General features: G+C 36.7%; 1 protein-coding gene and 1 long non-coding RNA gene across 8 annotated transcripts in view; both read right to left on the bottom strand.

Moving 5' to 3' along the window:
- Window positions 1–760: 760 nt before the first annotated feature.
- On the bottom strand, window positions 761–9,894 carry LOC116713967 (uncharacterized). Its single transcript, XR_004337963.1, has 2 exons — window positions 9,653–9,894; window positions 761–4,418 (listed from the first exon to the last, which is right to left on the bottom strand). It is a non-coding gene; the product is annotated as an uncharacterized LOC116713967 (long non-coding RNA).
- A 4,929-nt stretch (window positions 9,895–14,823) lies between these two features.
- gria2b (glutamate receptor, ionotropic, AMPA 2b) overlaps window positions 14,824–17,172 on the bottom strand; it is a 47,702-nt gene continuing 45,353 nt past the window's right edge. For 3 of the 7 annotated variants that reach the window (XM_032554618.1, XM_032554616.1, XM_032554617.1), the window contains exon 16: window positions 14,824–16,786. In XM_032554618.1, the coding sequence (XP_032410509.1) occupies window positions 16,760–16,786 (27 nt within the window). In that variant the 3' untranslated portion in view covers window positions 14,824–16,759. Of the gene's footprint in view, window positions 16,836–17,172 lie in introns of all 7 variants that reach the window. The other 4 variants (XM_032554613.1, XM_032554612.1, XM_032554614.1 and 1 more) reach the window with 2 other exon arrangements.

Genomic DNA, 17,172 nt, shown 5'->3' with positions numbered 1-17,172 from the left:
CATTTGAGTACCTTTAATTCTTATACTTTATGCATTTGCTACTCATGCTTTCTTGCTCCAGACTTTCGTGCACAAATCAGAGAAAGGAGATCACAGCAGTTCTGTGATATTGCAGTGAAATAACAGACACTCTTTAGCATACCAAGCATCGGTTGTGACAACGGGTAACGGGTAATCAAGTGGGTCTAAATTGAGGATGTTTGGGTTCAATTAATGAAGACATTTTGATTCCCAGAATGATCAGTTTGAATGCCCGGCTCTGTTTCACTATGCAGCTCTGAACTGAATATTTAAAAAGTCACATGGCAGAGAGAAAACTGTGCTACCAGGCCAAAGAATGGACCTAATTGGATCAGTAGGTCAAACTGCAATGGTTCTGATGTTGTATTACAAAATAAATGTGATTCTTTTGGGTTATAAATCTAAAATTAACTATTTTTGATAATGTCCAATTTAACTGGTCATATTTAAAACTTAAAACTGAAGCCAACATGTGCCTGTCAGTGTTTTTAATTTATTTTAATCAATTCGTCATTCCCTGCAGCAGCTGATGGTCTGGCTTTTGGAGTTTAATAGGCATTTATCATGAATGTGGAGGCTACATTGAACTTGCCTCTGACTGTAAGCAGAAACATATCTGAGACAGACTTGAACATTGAGCTTCAGACAGAGGAGCAAGAAAATCTCCCAGAGTAAAAGCCAGCGACTGAAAATGACACCAAGCAGCAGCAAAAAGGCAACAGTGGATTATTTATGAATATCAGATAAGCATTCGGGGATTTATTTTAATTAGATCTACTTGATTCTGTGTCTGTCAGAGCGATATTGACTTCTCATGTAATCATCCAAGGTAAAACAATGACTATGCAAAGCTGTATTAATACTTAACAACTATTTGCAATAAGTAAAACATCTTATATTTTTAATATTGTCAGAAAAATATATTAAAACAAGGACACAAATCTCTTTAAAGTTTGAAATCCAAAATGAATTCAAGCAATTACATTGCCTATAGAAAGTATTCCAAATTTGTATATTTTACCTAAGCATTTCTAAAAATGTTCAAGATGCATCTACAGATCTGTAGATGTCTGTACAGATCTGTCTCAGTCAGGCTGCTCAGCTGGATGGTATCATTTTCCTATATTCTTCTTAACTGTTCCAGCTCTGCCAGGTTGCATGTGGATCATCTGTGAACAACCCTTTTCAATCCCTTTAACAGATTCCCTAACAGATTGAAATCTGAACTTTGACTGGGCCACTCTAGAGCTGTGTAACATTAGCTGAAAGCTTCGGGTTGTTTTCTTTCTGTAAATTAAATGTTGTATAAAGTCAATGTTCTCTTACAGATGGAAATGAATTGTCCTCTAGGATTTTGCTGCATTCATTTTAACTTTTACCTTTACAAACCTTCAGGGGCCTGCTGCTACAGACATTGAGACACACTCATGTTTTAACATTGAAATTAAAGTTATTGGTAATTTTTTTGTCAAAAAAGCTGAATTATGTTGATCATAATTAATTTGTAAAAACCAGAAAAAGGGTAAAACATCTAAGGGGGGATACATTTATACACAGAAGGCATCATAAAAAGCTTTAATCTCATTCCTATAGAATTTGTGCTCAGATCTGAAAAGGTGAGTGCAAACAAGCTGGTCTATAAAACAAATTAAAATATTTTCATCACTAGCTTTATCACAAATGATTGAAGTTATATAGAAAATGAGTCTGGAAACACACAGATCAGTTTCAGTTGTGGTTTCTGTCTACAAGAAAAAGTTGTGAACAGAGTCTGACAGAGAAGACTAATTTAATGCTGAGATAATAGAAGGTCTGGGCCATATCAGGAATAAAGCTGCAGGTGGGGGTTGGCGTGGGTTTCCATTTAGAAACAGAGAACTGCTGAGAAGCACCTGTCGGTACAATCTGTCCTCCTCCACACTGTAGCACTTTAAGGTTGCAAACAGACAGCAGCTGTTTCAGAGCTGGGGTGCGGCATTTCCCCTCAGTATCCTTCTTTCTTTGTATTGAATAATCTACCTGGGCAACTCATCATAAAACTCTTTATAGAGTATAAAACTCTATAAAACTCTTTATAGAGTTTTATGTCTCCCACCTTTTAAAGCCATCAGTCAAATGACAATCAAACCAGTTTTTCAGGAACAGCTCCCCCATGTTTGGATTGGATTTTAGTGGATGAAGTTTTCCTGTGGCATTGATTTTAAACAAATCAATGATTGGAGTAGCTCTTAGGTCTCTGGGTTAAGTAGGTTCTGACATCTGGCATAGATCTGATAGATCAGCGGCCAAACAAAATTAGGCTGCAGGGATGAAAAGTCTTAAAGGAGCCTGATAGAAAAGAATAGCAGCTTAAATCCACCAGGACGTTGAGAATGTTTATATGTTTATGGATTTAGAGAGGGCGGTGTGGGAGGAAGGACACGTAAGAGTCAAACTTCACACAATGTTTGTTCTTCTGGACTACCTTACAGTATATACAGATGCTTGTTTGTCACCCAGGATTGAAACTGAACCCTATAGGAGCACAACTTATAGCACTTTATTTGTTTTAGACGTACAAAAACAAGTATTGGTGTTTAGGTTGATAAAAAAGTTAGAGTTATTTATTTATGATGAACTAATCTGTACGTACTGTCGCTTAGGTAAGATATTGAAGTGGCCTAGTCAAAGTCTGAACTGATGCTCTGCTGTGATGTTAAGGAGCTTGATCATGTTTAAAAAATCCTCCAATGGGAATGAATTCAAAAAATTGTCAAAAGAAGATTGAACCAAGAATCTTCCACAGTAAAGATAAAATACTTATAACCAAGCACAGAAAACACATGATGGTAGTTATTAATGTGAAGGCTGGTACATTACTTCTACAACAGCGTAGTTTGGATAGATTTGTCCTCTTTGTAAATGAAATCTTGCCTCGCAAGTTCTAGTTTGGTTGATCAAACAGACAATTTATAAATTTTAAAAAAGAAAATTTCAGGAGTAAAGAATAAATTTTATGTTTTTGTTGTAACTGGACTTTCCACAATAATATAGGAAAAATTAGAACTACAAAAGTTCAAACGTAGCTCTGTTGTAGACTTCTTATAAGACTCATTTTTGGCACTGATCAACAGAAAATTGAAATGGCTGCTTTCCTCATCTGACCCCAAGTTTAGATGTTTTTCAGTCACCCGGAAAAAGCATGTCCTTCACACGGGGAGCGAACATGTGAATCCAGCTGAATCACAACCTTTTCTCAAAACTTCATTCTGACAGGTGAGAAGCAATGCTTCCCCGGGGCAACAACAAGAGTTGGCAGCAGGAAGCATGATAATGGAGAGAGCTGGATATGATTAAATACATGGAGACTTAAATATGTAAAATACAGCATGAGGCAGTAGGATATTAACTACTCCTCTTCGTCTTGGATGTAAATACAAAAACAATACAATAAATATCTTTCTGTAATTGAAATGCTTCCCCAAAACAGAAATCAATATTATTTTACCTTCATAATTCCACTTTAAACTACCATCTAACGTTCGAGAAGCAGTGCAGGCAGATTGTGATTTGGTCAAACAGATCTAATGTTCCAGAAAAAGGGTTCTGCCAAGGCAGTCCTCCAACAGCAGGTCTGAGTAGATTGCAGGCACTGAGTACACAAAGCCAAGCAGCTGATGACTGGCAGGACAAATTCCAGGTGCAAATGGTCAGGGGGAAGAAGTGAGCATGGAGGCAGAAAAGCTCCAATCCACTCTGGCTGAGCTCACTAGATATTAAATTAGACCTGCTACAGTAAAACCTGTGCAGAAAGGAGATTCAGAACTGCTGGGTTTGGATCAAATTGAATGAATATGAATGTGTACACTTGATGGAATGTATTATGTTGAGGTTTAAGTTGAGTGCGGATAGGATTGTACTTTGTGTTTGCAGCCCTGTTGAGTCAATTTTAACTGAACTCTAGTTCATTGAATTGAAGTTCATTCATTTGTGAATGTGTAATTGAACTTTGATACAGACCAAAAAAGTGAACTCTGGTTCGCTTAAAAATCTAGATCTCGGTTTGGTTGAAGTGAACTATGTTGCGGTTTGAATGCATATGTAAATGCTAGTGGATCGGAGGTCCCTTCAAAAACAGGAAGTGAAACTATAGTGCAGGGCATTCTGGGTAAATACAAGCACAACAAATGTGTGTTTAGCCCTAGCAGGAGAAACGGCTCATTGTCTTTTACCAAAGACAAAAAAGAAATCCTAGAACCACTAAGCTGACGCCTTTCCATTTTGTTTACATTTCATAAAGAAGGATGTTGCGCTCAGTGTCTTCTTCAGAGCTTTTCAAGTTGTTTCATTCAGTGGTTCTCGGTGCAGCGCCACCACAGGCGAGGGCGGGAACAGGTTTTTCAAAGGGTTCACCACACCTGTTGAAAATATAACAAATGTTACAATTTTGGTCCCCAGTCGAAATAAATCTATCAAATTATCAGGTGGGAAAGCACCATGAGTCTGTTTTTCAATATTTGGGCTTAGCCCCTGGGGTCCAGTGAACAGAACATTTAATGCTGCATCACAATACATTCTAGAGTATTTCATTCCTCCAACCCAACAGAAAGATTTTCTGGGGTGACTCCTTCTTTATCTAACATGACTGAGCGCCAGAGCACAAAGAAAAATCCATAAAGGCACAGACAAGTGGTTATGGTGTGGAAAAACTTGACTGGGCTGCACAAACTCCTAACATTAATTCAAATAATGAGAAAACCATCTGAATGAATTGAAGGCTGGATAAATGGATCAAGTATGGCACCAGTGGTGGACTGGTAATCTGTCCATCCTGCAGATATCCAGAGGGGCGGGGAATGCTGGCCTGCCTGGCTCATTGAACTAGAAGAATAATATCTATGACCAAGCAGCAGCAGCCAGGCCTTAGATCAATACTTTAACCGAAAGCATTAAATGCATTGAGCTTAGAAAACATCTTTAATCTATGCAATAATTGCCAGATGTATATTTTCTTGTGTTTTTTGATGAATTCAGTAAGAAATCTCCTGTTGGAGCCATTGTTATTTCTGGGTGTTTATGTCAAGTTGCAAATATGAAGAAATATGTCCAGCTCTGCCCACCCCCTAGGACAGTAGGAATAAAATTGCTCATTCTTCCTCATTAAGAAGGCTCTCAATACTTCCTTAACCCTCCTTTAGCTCTGTAAAACCAGTAACTGTTCTCACAGAGTGACAAACAAGACACTGGAATAACAAGCAGGGCAGGAATTTTCCTCAGTGGGAATGAGAATCATAGTCTCTTCTTACAAGAGACAGCGTCTGCTTCCACATAGATAATTTTCAAAGACGCTGGCAGGACTAGCCCTTTCTTGCTGACTGTGTTCATGCCAGAAACACTTCCTGGCTGGGTTTATATGCTGTCAGCTTTGTAAATCACTGGAAGCAACCTGGGTTTTCCCAGACATGGTGGAACTGATTCCACCATGACTGTGTGAGCTGCTCATGACATTCCTTCCAATTAAATCTGAAATTAAAAGTAAACTAAGTTGTAACCTTTCAGATGTAGCTTTTAATTGGAGTGTTAAATGCATTTTTTAAATAATTTTTTTACAGATTGTTTTGATTGATTTCTCAAATGCTCTCCTTCTAAGGCTTGATCACATTTAAAAAAAATATTTTTTCTCATTTAGGCTTTCAGGTAGCAAATTTGATACAAGATAGTTAATCTGAACTGAATCAAGCTGCTTCATTTATGTGCTCTGAAATTCCACTGTGAACACCTCAGGGCTGAATGAATTTGATTGTCCTGAGGGAAAAATCAATGGCTGTCCCACTGAGGAGGTGCTTTGAGGGTAAAAACAAAGTTGGGATCCCACTGAGTTACATTGTAGCTGGCCAATCATCCATGGAAAAAGTATCAAACTGTCTGTGCTGATATATTTTCTTTTATCTTAATTTCTGTGGGAAAAACAACTTATATTTGAAAAATTGTTGAAAAACAGAAAGAGAAATTTTTCTAATAATAAAAAAATGTTCAAGAGAAATCATGCATCAGCTAAACGGATTTCAAAATATTTTGCCTCATTGCCAGCGACAGTTCTAGACCAAATTTACCAGAGGGCCAGCATGGGGCCAGCAAGGGCTAGTATGGGGCAAGCAAAGGACAGTATGGGGCCAGCATGGGGCAGTGGTTTCTATCATGAGGGCACAGAAGAGAAGAATGAGAATACAAATATTTCATTGTTTAATATAGTAAGTGAGCCAAAGAGCCACTTGTGGCTCCAGAGCTGCAGTATTTGGACCCCTGATCTGGTACATGAAAACTGACATTATGTTTCACTACAGCTAAAGCTAAAAGGCCAAAACCTTAATTTTAAATTAAATGTAAAACTGTGAATGTAAGACATGATCTTGCTTCTGTGGCGGCACATATTATTAGAAGGAAATTGATTTATTAGGCCATAAAAGGGGCCAGGACTGGTTCTACAGGGGCACTGGCCCCTGTTGGCCCATGTCTAGAACCGCTCCTGCTTATTGCTGTGCAAAGTTAATTACTCTAGTGCTCACAAATACCTAAAATGTTGTAGAAAGTGCATATTTCAAATTTTTTATTACTAGTATATTTGTTTGCCTTTGCTTCACTCAAAATGTACATGTGGAATCACTGATATGAGGTTGCTTTTTATCTCTTCATTCCATTATCATAACATTGATTCTTGTAATATGATCTGCATAGTTGGTCTTGCAATTTACCTAAAGTACTAAAATCAATGAACAGATATGTGATTGAAAACTCAATCTGGGTGGTCCTCAGTGAAGATGGATGATCTATGTTTCTTATGTTTTACTCTAACGCCCCAGACAGATCAAGGGAGACATTAAGAAGCAGGCGACGTCTGAAGCAGAGCTGAACCTGAGAAAATTGGCAGTCCAATTTGTTCCCATCTCAGATATCTGTCCCAAACCTTTGGTATTATTTTAATTGTATCAAATTTAGTTTTACATGGAGATACAATAAAATGTCTAACAGGTAAGCAGAGTTGGTTAACATCAGACGCCTGGCTTTAGCCATAGAAAGCACAGTTCATAACAATGATTTGAAAAATTAAAGGTTTGCCTTTCACAGCCTAGGACATTTTCATACAGATGGCAGCTCACTGTGCCACTCCCTAAACAGCTGCTGCATAATATTTCCTTTCATCAGATGAGCTGTAATGTTGTTTACCTGTTTCCCTTCAGAGCTCTGATTATTTTTTTCCAAACTGGAAGCATCAGTGATGACTTATTTATAGCTCATCAACTTATGGTGACATTTAGCTAAATTAGGAGCACATTTAAAAGACGAGTATGTTTTCGGCTGTGGTTTACTCTTCTTTTAAGGATTTTATTTACCATTTGAACAGAAGGAAAATTTTAAAAGTGCAGAAAATATATAAAATACCATCATGAGTGAAGAACATAATGTATTATTCCTTCTGCTGTAAAGTAGGAATGGATTTTGTTAATATTTTGGGATGTTTTTATCTTCAGATTGCTGGATGTGGTGATTGAGGATGATGGTAATATTGACATGGTGTTGCGTTCAGGGCTCAGCTGTTTGCCTGTGGGGATGTTTCTTGCTCAGACAGCGATAGAGTAATTCATTCCTGATCTGGAAGGTCTTCAGTCCTTCATTCCCGGCTCTCGCAGCTTTCCAACTCTGGATGACTTTGGATAACAACGTTAGCTAAGTAGCTAAATGTGCAGTCTTGGTTATTCAATAAGAAGACTTTAGGAATTTAAATGTAAATTAGTTAAATCTCGAAGCAATCATGGCACTATATCTAAATCTGGGACATGTAGCCCCTGGCAAGCATATTAAGATGAATTTTAGAGTCAAGGCTGCTGGTGGTATTAAACCACACATTGTAACAGTGTTATGAGGGAAATGTAAAGAATTAATAACTTTGTTTGGAGAATATTCTTTTGTTTGTTGGGGATCAGCTGAATACACTCATAATAGCCAGATACAACTCTGAGCTTTTTCAAATTACTTTTACATATATTTACTTTTACAAGTTTACATACATTCAATTTACTATGCGTTTCTGTTGTGGGTGGATTTTTAAGACAGTACCTCAGACATACTGTTTCCTAGTGACATGATAAAAAAAAATCTAAATAAATCAGACAAGTTATCATCAAGATAATTGTGGACCCCAACAGATCAGTTTCCACTTCCATTCTCCACTGTTTTAAACAATTATAACTATTAACAGCATAGTAATGTAGTAATGTCAGGCCATCGTACACTAAGTTGATGGGTTGTAAGTCCCAGGAGTGAATGAGTTTCAGAACAAAAATGTACGTCTCAAACAAAAAACAAACAACTTTACAAACACTAATGCTGGTAAGAGTTGGTAATAACAGAGAAATGATTCCCGTACCGCTATCAGCTGAAAGGCGACTCAGAGAAGAAGAAGCCATAACTTAAAAAATAACATAAAAATGCACATTACAGTTTGCATATTCACTGAGGGACAAAGACCTTCATGCTGGACACATGTTCTCTGGTCTCATGAAATTAAAACTGAAAATAGTGTTCCTGTTTTTATTTGCATTGTAATTAAAACAAAAAAACAAAAAAACCCGGCTTTTTAAAAATTATGTACACCATGGTCAGTAATAACAAGAAAAACTTTGTTTGGGATTTTTCATCTTCTGCACTTCGTTGATATTTTTGATGAAGAATATTTTGCAGTCAGCTGCAAGTCTTTGAAGTTTTAAAGGCCGCTCTGCAATTATCTTAATTTTTAACTCTTGACAGATTATCAGATTTTAGTTGAGACTTTGACTGGGCCTCTACAGAACATTCAAAGCACTTCATTTTTGAGAAAAAAAAAAAAGTAATCAAAATGTTATTAAATGCTATGCTATTTGATAAATTGATGAACTATAGTAGAATCTGGAAATCCTCCATTTCTCACTCAACGTAAATAATTTTCCTAAGTGATTTAAATTCTTGCTGCTATTTTATTTTGAATTGCTGCATTAATACTCAAGTTTTGGTTATTCTATAATTTTCATGTTATCGGATGTCATACAACATCTTTTTTAGTTCATGCTGCTTATAGTACTATATTGTCTATATGAAGTTTTTTACAGGTCCGTCTTGAAATGTTCTTAGATGTATCTGTCTCTGTGTTTCATTATCCTGAGTGCTTCAAGAAAGTGACTGAAAATGGCTTTGTTATTTACTTTCATCACTGTATTATTCCACACAGACCATTACTTTATTTCTCAGTCAGCTCTGGTATTAAAGTGAGCATGTACAATTCAACTAATTGAAGGGGAGAGGAAAACATTTTCAACTCATATACTGCAAGAAATGAGATAGGAGTTTGATTCTGACTGCTTTTGATCTTGTTAGTCAAAGAAAATTGATGGTCTACATATTGATTGAAACACATATAGAGCTTTGCCTGTCACCACAGTAGCAAGCAGAAATCTTTTCTTCAGTCTGAATGTCACACAATTTCCACCCAGCTGCAACTGTGCATCCGTGACATTTGAAAAAGAAGCGGCGCCTCAAAGCTTCTTGCAGACCTGCTTGAGGCGAGGGGAAAACGACAACAAAAGCAGCTATTATCTGTCACTATGTGGATTTGTCTAACCTTGTTCAGCACAGAAGATCTCGGCTCTACTGAGGCACGCCTCACTGTCGGTCAGTCCTGAATTGAGGTTGGTGGTACAATTCACCCGAAAGTCACCCCGCTGATTGAGCACTCGATGGCTGTTTCCTATGTTCTCATGGGCGACTTAAAATGGTGGTAAGCATGGAGAAACAACCCCTCCCCCCACTTTTTTTGCACCAACATGCAGCTACAGAGATCACATGCTGTACTGGAACATGAGAAACCCAGCTAACACTGTTGCCATGACAACCCAGCCAGAGGATAACTGTTTTACAGCATATTACACCACCCACCACCTAGGCTGGCTGGGAAAAGTGTTGCTTTGGCAGCTGCTCAGGCTCACCAACTGCGGTGATTAGAACACGTCTTGTAAAGGAATTGCCTTCCGTCCTGCTAGAGCGACTGACAAATGTAATGAGTAAACAGTAATGAGCCGTCCTATTGTTAGATGTGCTTGAAAAGAGCAGAAATTAATTGAAAATGTCGCATCAGCCTTGGAAATGTCATTGATTTTAGGAGGTACACTCCAACCATGTTGATAATATATTACACATTGATGGCACTTAATATCAAACCTGGCAATGGGTAACATGACAGAATTCCTTTTGTGGCAGTTATTTAAAGCAGACACCGACATATTGGAAAAGCTAATTTTCATGTAAAATCACGGCACTTTGTTATCTATTGCATGTTTTGTTGTACTCTCAAAATTGATGTTAAATTAAGTTTCACATCAGTTTCTATCCGAATGTGAGATTAGTCAAAGTCGCAAAATAATGTTTCGTCAAAAACATATTATATATTTTATGTTGTGGTGATTCTGCATTGACTGTTATACATAATATCAACTTTTCTTCACTATAAGGTAGTGGAAGCTCTATAGGACCATCAGTGTTCAACTTCATTAAAATTTATAATTATTAACCAGTAGTTACTGAAAAACTGTAGACTTAAGCATTCTTATGATAATTTTTAGCTGATTTCTGAAGTTTGTTTACTTTACAGCATCCCACAATGCAATGTGTTTTTGGCTTCGGGACAGCCATCGACTGAGTTTTTTAACATAATGCTGTTGGACAGGTTCTATCACACTTGTACCATAAAGGAACCACTTAAACAACTCCTTAAAATGGACTTGGTGCAATTGTTTTTGCAGGCGGTCTAGTCCAATTTCCTTATTCACATGTGCACAAACAAACCACACCAAGAGTTTGCTTAGAACAGATTAAACACCTTAGCTGTAAAAACACCCTTATAGTTCACTAAAAGAACAAAAAGTCAAAACCATCATGACACCAAACTTTCTATTGTAAGCATATATAAATTGAAAATGCAACATAAAGATTTTCTAGTCAAAGAATCTGTCTGATAAATACATAAAGCAGGATAAAAAGCAACAAAATATTAGAAGTGAAATTAATTCTTATTGATTTTCCCACTGCCTTTAGGGTGCCAATAAAGTTATTGCCTATAGGTAAGATATTAACCACTTACAATCTTTTATAGAACCTAATTTTTAAAATCCAGTACCTGCTCTTTAGGAATTTCCAAGATGATTTAGTTAAATTTCCAATAACAGTTTATCTTTCTCTGGTACCTCAATGAAGACGAGTTTTTATTAACAACAAAACTAATTCAAGCAACATGATGTGTTAGGTAAAGGTAGTGGAAGATCTGACAAAAACCTGAAAAAGACCAGCACTTTAAGCACAGCAGACATCCCAACAGGTGGGTTAGTTAGAAATGGCAGTACAATCTACTGGTACTGGCTGTACCAGTAGATTGTACAACCAGTACAATCTACTGGTTGTAGATGAGGAGCAAAAAACAGGATTGATTGAGGAAAGGCCAGGCTAAGCATTTTGTTAATGCATGACGTGTTGAAACAAAGAATTGTATTAATTTCAATTATTAAAGCTGAGGTTTTCTGGCCACCAAACAAGCAGATCTTTCTCAGTACTTTTCTTTTTTCAAGCACTTCTGAAAAATCTTCAGTTGGTTGAAATGTTAACACTGAGAATCAAGGTGTGTCACAAAACCGCCAAGGATTTATTTTTGTTTTCCTGAAACTATTTAAACTGAGCATGCTTAACAAAAATAACCTTTCCGTTGTCCCAGCTGCACTATTGACGACATCTACATGAGGCTGCAGATCCAGGCCATTCTCTGTTTACCTTCTGTCATCATTAGCTTCAGTCCAGTGAGGATAGCATCAGAACAACTATCGCTGATTAGCAATGTAGCGTTGGGAAGTGAGGGAGAATGAGCCGGCCCCCTGCTGTCTGATTGTTCTCATGGATGAAGATTAATTTTACACATCACTCTGCGCTCTGATTGGCTGAACTAATATCCCATGAGAACACTTGACTATACACAGATGATGAGGATGATATGGTGAAATTATTCTGTTTATCTGAAAAATTACATCTATTTTACAAATAAAAAAATTTCACAGCTTAGCTAAACAAAAGCACAACACTATTTGTCATATAATTTGTTATAATAAGAACAAGAGAAATCTCTGAATGATAAAGAAAGCCAGACTTGCTGATAAAAGAGCAATGTGTTTGCAGTATATCCACGAGACATTCCTAACCTTTAAAGATTTCTTGTTTCATATAAAAAATGCAAAACGATGCTCCAAGCAAAAATAATTAATGTCACTCCTTACTTGGAAAAAGTCAAACATCAGAACGGTGCTTATAATAAGAAAAGAAAATGTCTTATTTTATCATAATATTTGAATTATTGGTTTTATTTTGCCAGTTTATTATTCGTTTCCAGTTAGACTAAACCTTTTGGATAGAAAATGTCTTCAAACATTGGAAATTACAACAAAGCTTAGGATTTCTCCAATTTCTTGCAAGCAAATGTAAATGTAAGGCGTTAAAAGAACAACATTAAATGGCTGAGAAATATAAAAATCTCAAAATTTATCTTTAGGGAAAAATGCAGATAAAAATGTTGATGACCAGATGTGACCAGTTGCCAAGCCATCTGATCCAACTCAGCACCAGATGGTGAGCCACAGCTCTTGTGCTCAAGCATTTAAAGCAGCATGTGTACCTGGAGCAGAGATGAAGCGACCTGAGAAGCAAGAATTTTTCTAGACTCGTAACATTTCTGCATAAGACATGCCTAGTCACTGTATCTGGCTAGTACAAGTTTCTAAATCAAAATAAGCTTTCCTTTTTATGTAACCAGCTTCACTTCACTCTCATTCCTGAAGGAAGGAATTCCCACAACAAAATGCTGCTAACACCATCTATTCTGTTCTTCTGTGGTAGATATTTACTTTGTTGGACTGTTTTCTTTAAAGCTGAGTAATGGTTGTGTGACAACAGCAGTTTCTGAAATACCAGCCTGTCGGACACAAGTAGCCACGCCGTGCTCAAGGATCTTTACCATCTCCAAATGTCTAAATGTGAGGTTTTTTAAACCTAAAGATCAATAAATTGAAGTCTGGAAGTTTCCTCCTAAACATGCACCAACTATAATAAGGAACGATTCAATCTAACAGGTTGACAGGAACAAGCATTAAAAATGTTTTTTTTCTTGAAAATTCTGTCTTAATTTGAATTTTTGCAGCTTCAAAATAATGCAAGACAGAAGTACAAATGCCAGTTTTTAATATTTTATGAGATTTAATAACCCTTTCACATAAAGGTGTAAATGTTTTTTATCATTGCCTGGTATGGTGATATGAGATTGGCTAATGAAACCAGATGAGTTTCTCTAGTTAAAGAGGCTGACATGTAGCTAGTATGCTGTTTTCAGATCTTTATTTTAAAGATGTGCAATGTTTTCTCTGCAGCTGGTTCCTACTCTTGGTTTTCCCAGCAAGCAGTGAGAATCGGCATCAAGGAAAACCAAGAGACAGTGTTTCTTTTGTTCCTGCCCCTGTTACTATGTTCAAAAGCATAAAACTGTAGGGTCTGCTGCATATACTAATGGCTACTACAGTTTATTTGACACTAGTATTGTGTTATTTTATTTATGGGTAATCTAAAAATGAATTCCCTATTGGTGTAATGAAATTACCTTTCATAAAATTTCTCTTTACTCTCTTCTGTTTGGCAATATGATCCACTAACTGCGACACTCTTAAGTTTTCTATTTTAAATTTTACAAAACAAATGACAGCAGTACTTTAATGTAAAATCATCTTTGAAATAATTGTCTTTTCAGATTATCCGCAGCTGTACCACAAAAAATGTATTGCAGTATTTAAATTCAAAAAGGTGAACTCATGTGTTTTTAGACTCTCTCCACATACAGGAATAGAATTCAAGTGTGTTTATGGTGGCATTCATGATTTTGGATTTTTGCATAAGAGTAATACAATTTTCAAATACACAATCAGAAGACTAGTGATTACAAGCCACCGCAGGTGAATGCTGAGGAAGCTAGTTGTTCAGAGTGCTACTTCCAAGCATATTAAGGGAAGGTTAGTGAAAGAAAAAAGTCTGGTAGAAGTTTGCTTGAGAAACAGGGATAACTGCAGTCTTGAAAGGATTGTGTAGCAATTGCGAAGATTCACAAAACATCTGAAATCAGTGCTTCAACATCCACCAAACCTGAGCGAATCCAAGACATGAACCACAACGATGACAATGGTTGTCCATGTCTAGAACCATGTTTCTGATTCAGAAGATGTTTCAGATTTCTCCTGAACCAGAGACAATATCACATGTCTTACTTTGACTTGGGAGAAAAAAAACTGGACTGTTGTTCAGATGAAAGTAAATGTTATATTCCATTTGGAAATGAGACTCCCAGAGTTTGGGTGAAGTGTAAAATTTTCAGACAGTGACGATTTGGGAGCCATGTCATCTTCTGGTGTTGATGTTCAAAGACATACAACATATTCATCACTTTTTTTTATTGAACCACTGATTAATTAAGCCTGTATTTCCCCAAAGATGATTAGTCTGCAAAGATGTTTTCTAAAATTACTCATTTGTGATCTACTTAGCAACTTGTGCCAGGTGTGTCCCGCCTCTCGCACAATGACCCCCGTGAACCTAAGAGTATGTAGACGATGGATCTAACCGCATAGCGCTCAACGGACTGAATAAATATGGATCCATGCTGCTGAAAAACTCTGCAGGGTAAATAACATCAACCTTAATGAATGATGCACAGAATAACAAGAAATCAGTCACTTTTATTTAGAAATAGTTTCAAAAAATAATGAAGTTAGCACACATTCCATATACAAAATGTCAGTGTTAAGCCTGAATATGTAATGGAACTGATTAGCAACTATGGTTTGTTTATAATGTTGAATTGAAGAAACATTGAAAATAATACAGCTTAGGTTGAGTTTTGACAGGGAATTGAAGACAAATGTGCTCATTTAAAAAAAATAGTGCAAAACAGAACTGAAAATGATTTAAAAGCATTTTCAGAACCTGACAAATAAATGTAGTATTTAACGGAAGCAAAGTAGCTTTTGTAACGGGATACAGCTTTTAAATATTTCAACTTTTTATATAAAATATATGATTTATGTATATATATTGTGTGTATATCTATATTTATATATGTATATGTCTTACATTATATTTCCAATTTCAAATAGGTAACCTCACAGTCTCAACAACAAAGTGAAAACAAATGGCATTAATGAAAAAAACATATGTAGTATAATGTGGCAACAACATGCAACCGGTGCTACTTTATTGTCAGATCAATGCAAAAAATATGGAGACGGAAAAACAAAGCAAAAAGGCTGTTGTTATTAGCACTGTCATTGCCACCAACTGTACACCTAGATACAAAAGTTACAGAATGTATCAGAGTCATTTACATTCACTGAGATGACAGTTATTCATTATAGTAAGACAATAGTTATACCTACTGGCACTAGAATTTGGCACTCTTACTTATTTGGCATTTTGGACCTTCACCTAAGCCATATGAAAGTGGATGCCTCCTCTTCATGTCACTTCCGAATGTAATACTATAATACCGTATCATCCTGTTCATTGTTTTCCATTCATGGCATGTAAACAGATTATGTTTCTTCTTGAAAACAGAGCGGTGACTCTGGTCCTCATCAGAAAGATTACAAACAGCAAAAGCACTGAAGCCAACAGAGACAAAAGAACAAAAGAAAATTGCTGCAACAACTCCAACAATAAAAAGCTAAGAAGGATTATTTCCAAATGTCAAGCATTGACATATAGATCATATCAACACCTAATGTTAAAGAATAAAATATACAGGAAAGTTTTTATTAAGAATTAATTACATGTCTTTAAGATCTCACTCTCTTATGCAATGTTTTTGGCTTTCAAATATGGAACTAGAAGCTGTTTAGTACTTTCTATCTGAACTCTCACGTTAAGTCGTTCATATCCAACCAGTATGTATACAAGTTTATTTAAAAGCTATTCTGTGAAAATACATAAAAATATTTTTTTGTACATTTTTTTCTCTGCAAATTTTCTTACAAAAAAAAATCCATTTCACATCTTAATGGAGGTGATATCAAGTGTGCTTGAAAATCCAGTTTGGCGGTAGGGGCTACAGAAACAGTTGTAATCAATAAATTGACCCCTCCCTCTCTCTCACACACCCCGACACACACACACACACACACACACGCACTTGCACTATTCAGGCACACAAATACAGCGGGGCTGACTGAATCGCTGACCCCCAGGAGAAACTGCAGCCGTGAATCAAGCCCTTGCTTCTTTCTCAGTCCAGTTCAAGCAGGTAGGAAAGCACGATACCACAAGTTTAGAAAACAAAAGCCAACTGTTTATATTTCGAGTAAAATTCCACCCTTTAAGGGAAGCTATTTTATGGAAAATGTAGATAGAGAGCAACAGTAAAAGTCTTTGTGTGGAGAAAGAGAAATCTCTCTCATACCTTTACTTTTTCACAAGACAAATAAAAAAAAGTGCCAAAACAGAAACGAGGGACAAAAGAAAAAAAAAATCACTCTATTGAAACCATTGTAAGGCACTCAGGAGTTTCTCAGTGATCAGGATAGATCTGTCAGGCTGACGTTTAGTCCCATGTCAGGTCTCACATACGGGACAGCGTGGACAGCTTTGGGAAACTCTGGAGTCATCACCCGACCATTCTCCCCAGTACTCCCTGTAACGGAAAGTCTCGCTTTATTCCTCATGGCATCCCCAAAGGTCACCTACAAAAGCACAGAAGCCACATGCACATCCAGACACAAGCCAGCACAATCATCACACACACGCACACACACACGGATCCATACACAAACAAGAAAGCAACATGTTAGATGGATGCGTCTGACCACATCAAAATGTTTAAGAGATTATAGATACACAAATATGAGAATGTAGATGAGAACTTAACGTGAGGTCTGTGATTAACACAATGCAAGATGCAAATGATCATGTAAAGGTTTCTGCATGGTCACTGCAAGCATTATTGTTGAAGTACGTTACTAGGACAGAGGTATTAACAAGCATGGCCATCAACAGTCATACATGAAAATGGTTTCAAAG

Source organism: Xiphophorus hellerii, chromosome 23 (genome assembly GCF_003331165.1).
Source record: "Xiphophorus hellerii strain 12219 chromosome 23, Xiphophorus_hellerii-4.1, whole genome shotgun sequence".
NCBI lineage: Eukaryota > Metazoa > Chordata > Actinopteri > Cyprinodontiformes > Poeciliidae > Xiphophorus > Xiphophorus hellerii.
The sequence above is the reverse complement of the archived record's forward strand: the minus strand, read 5'-3'. Positions and strand labels throughout refer to the sequence as shown.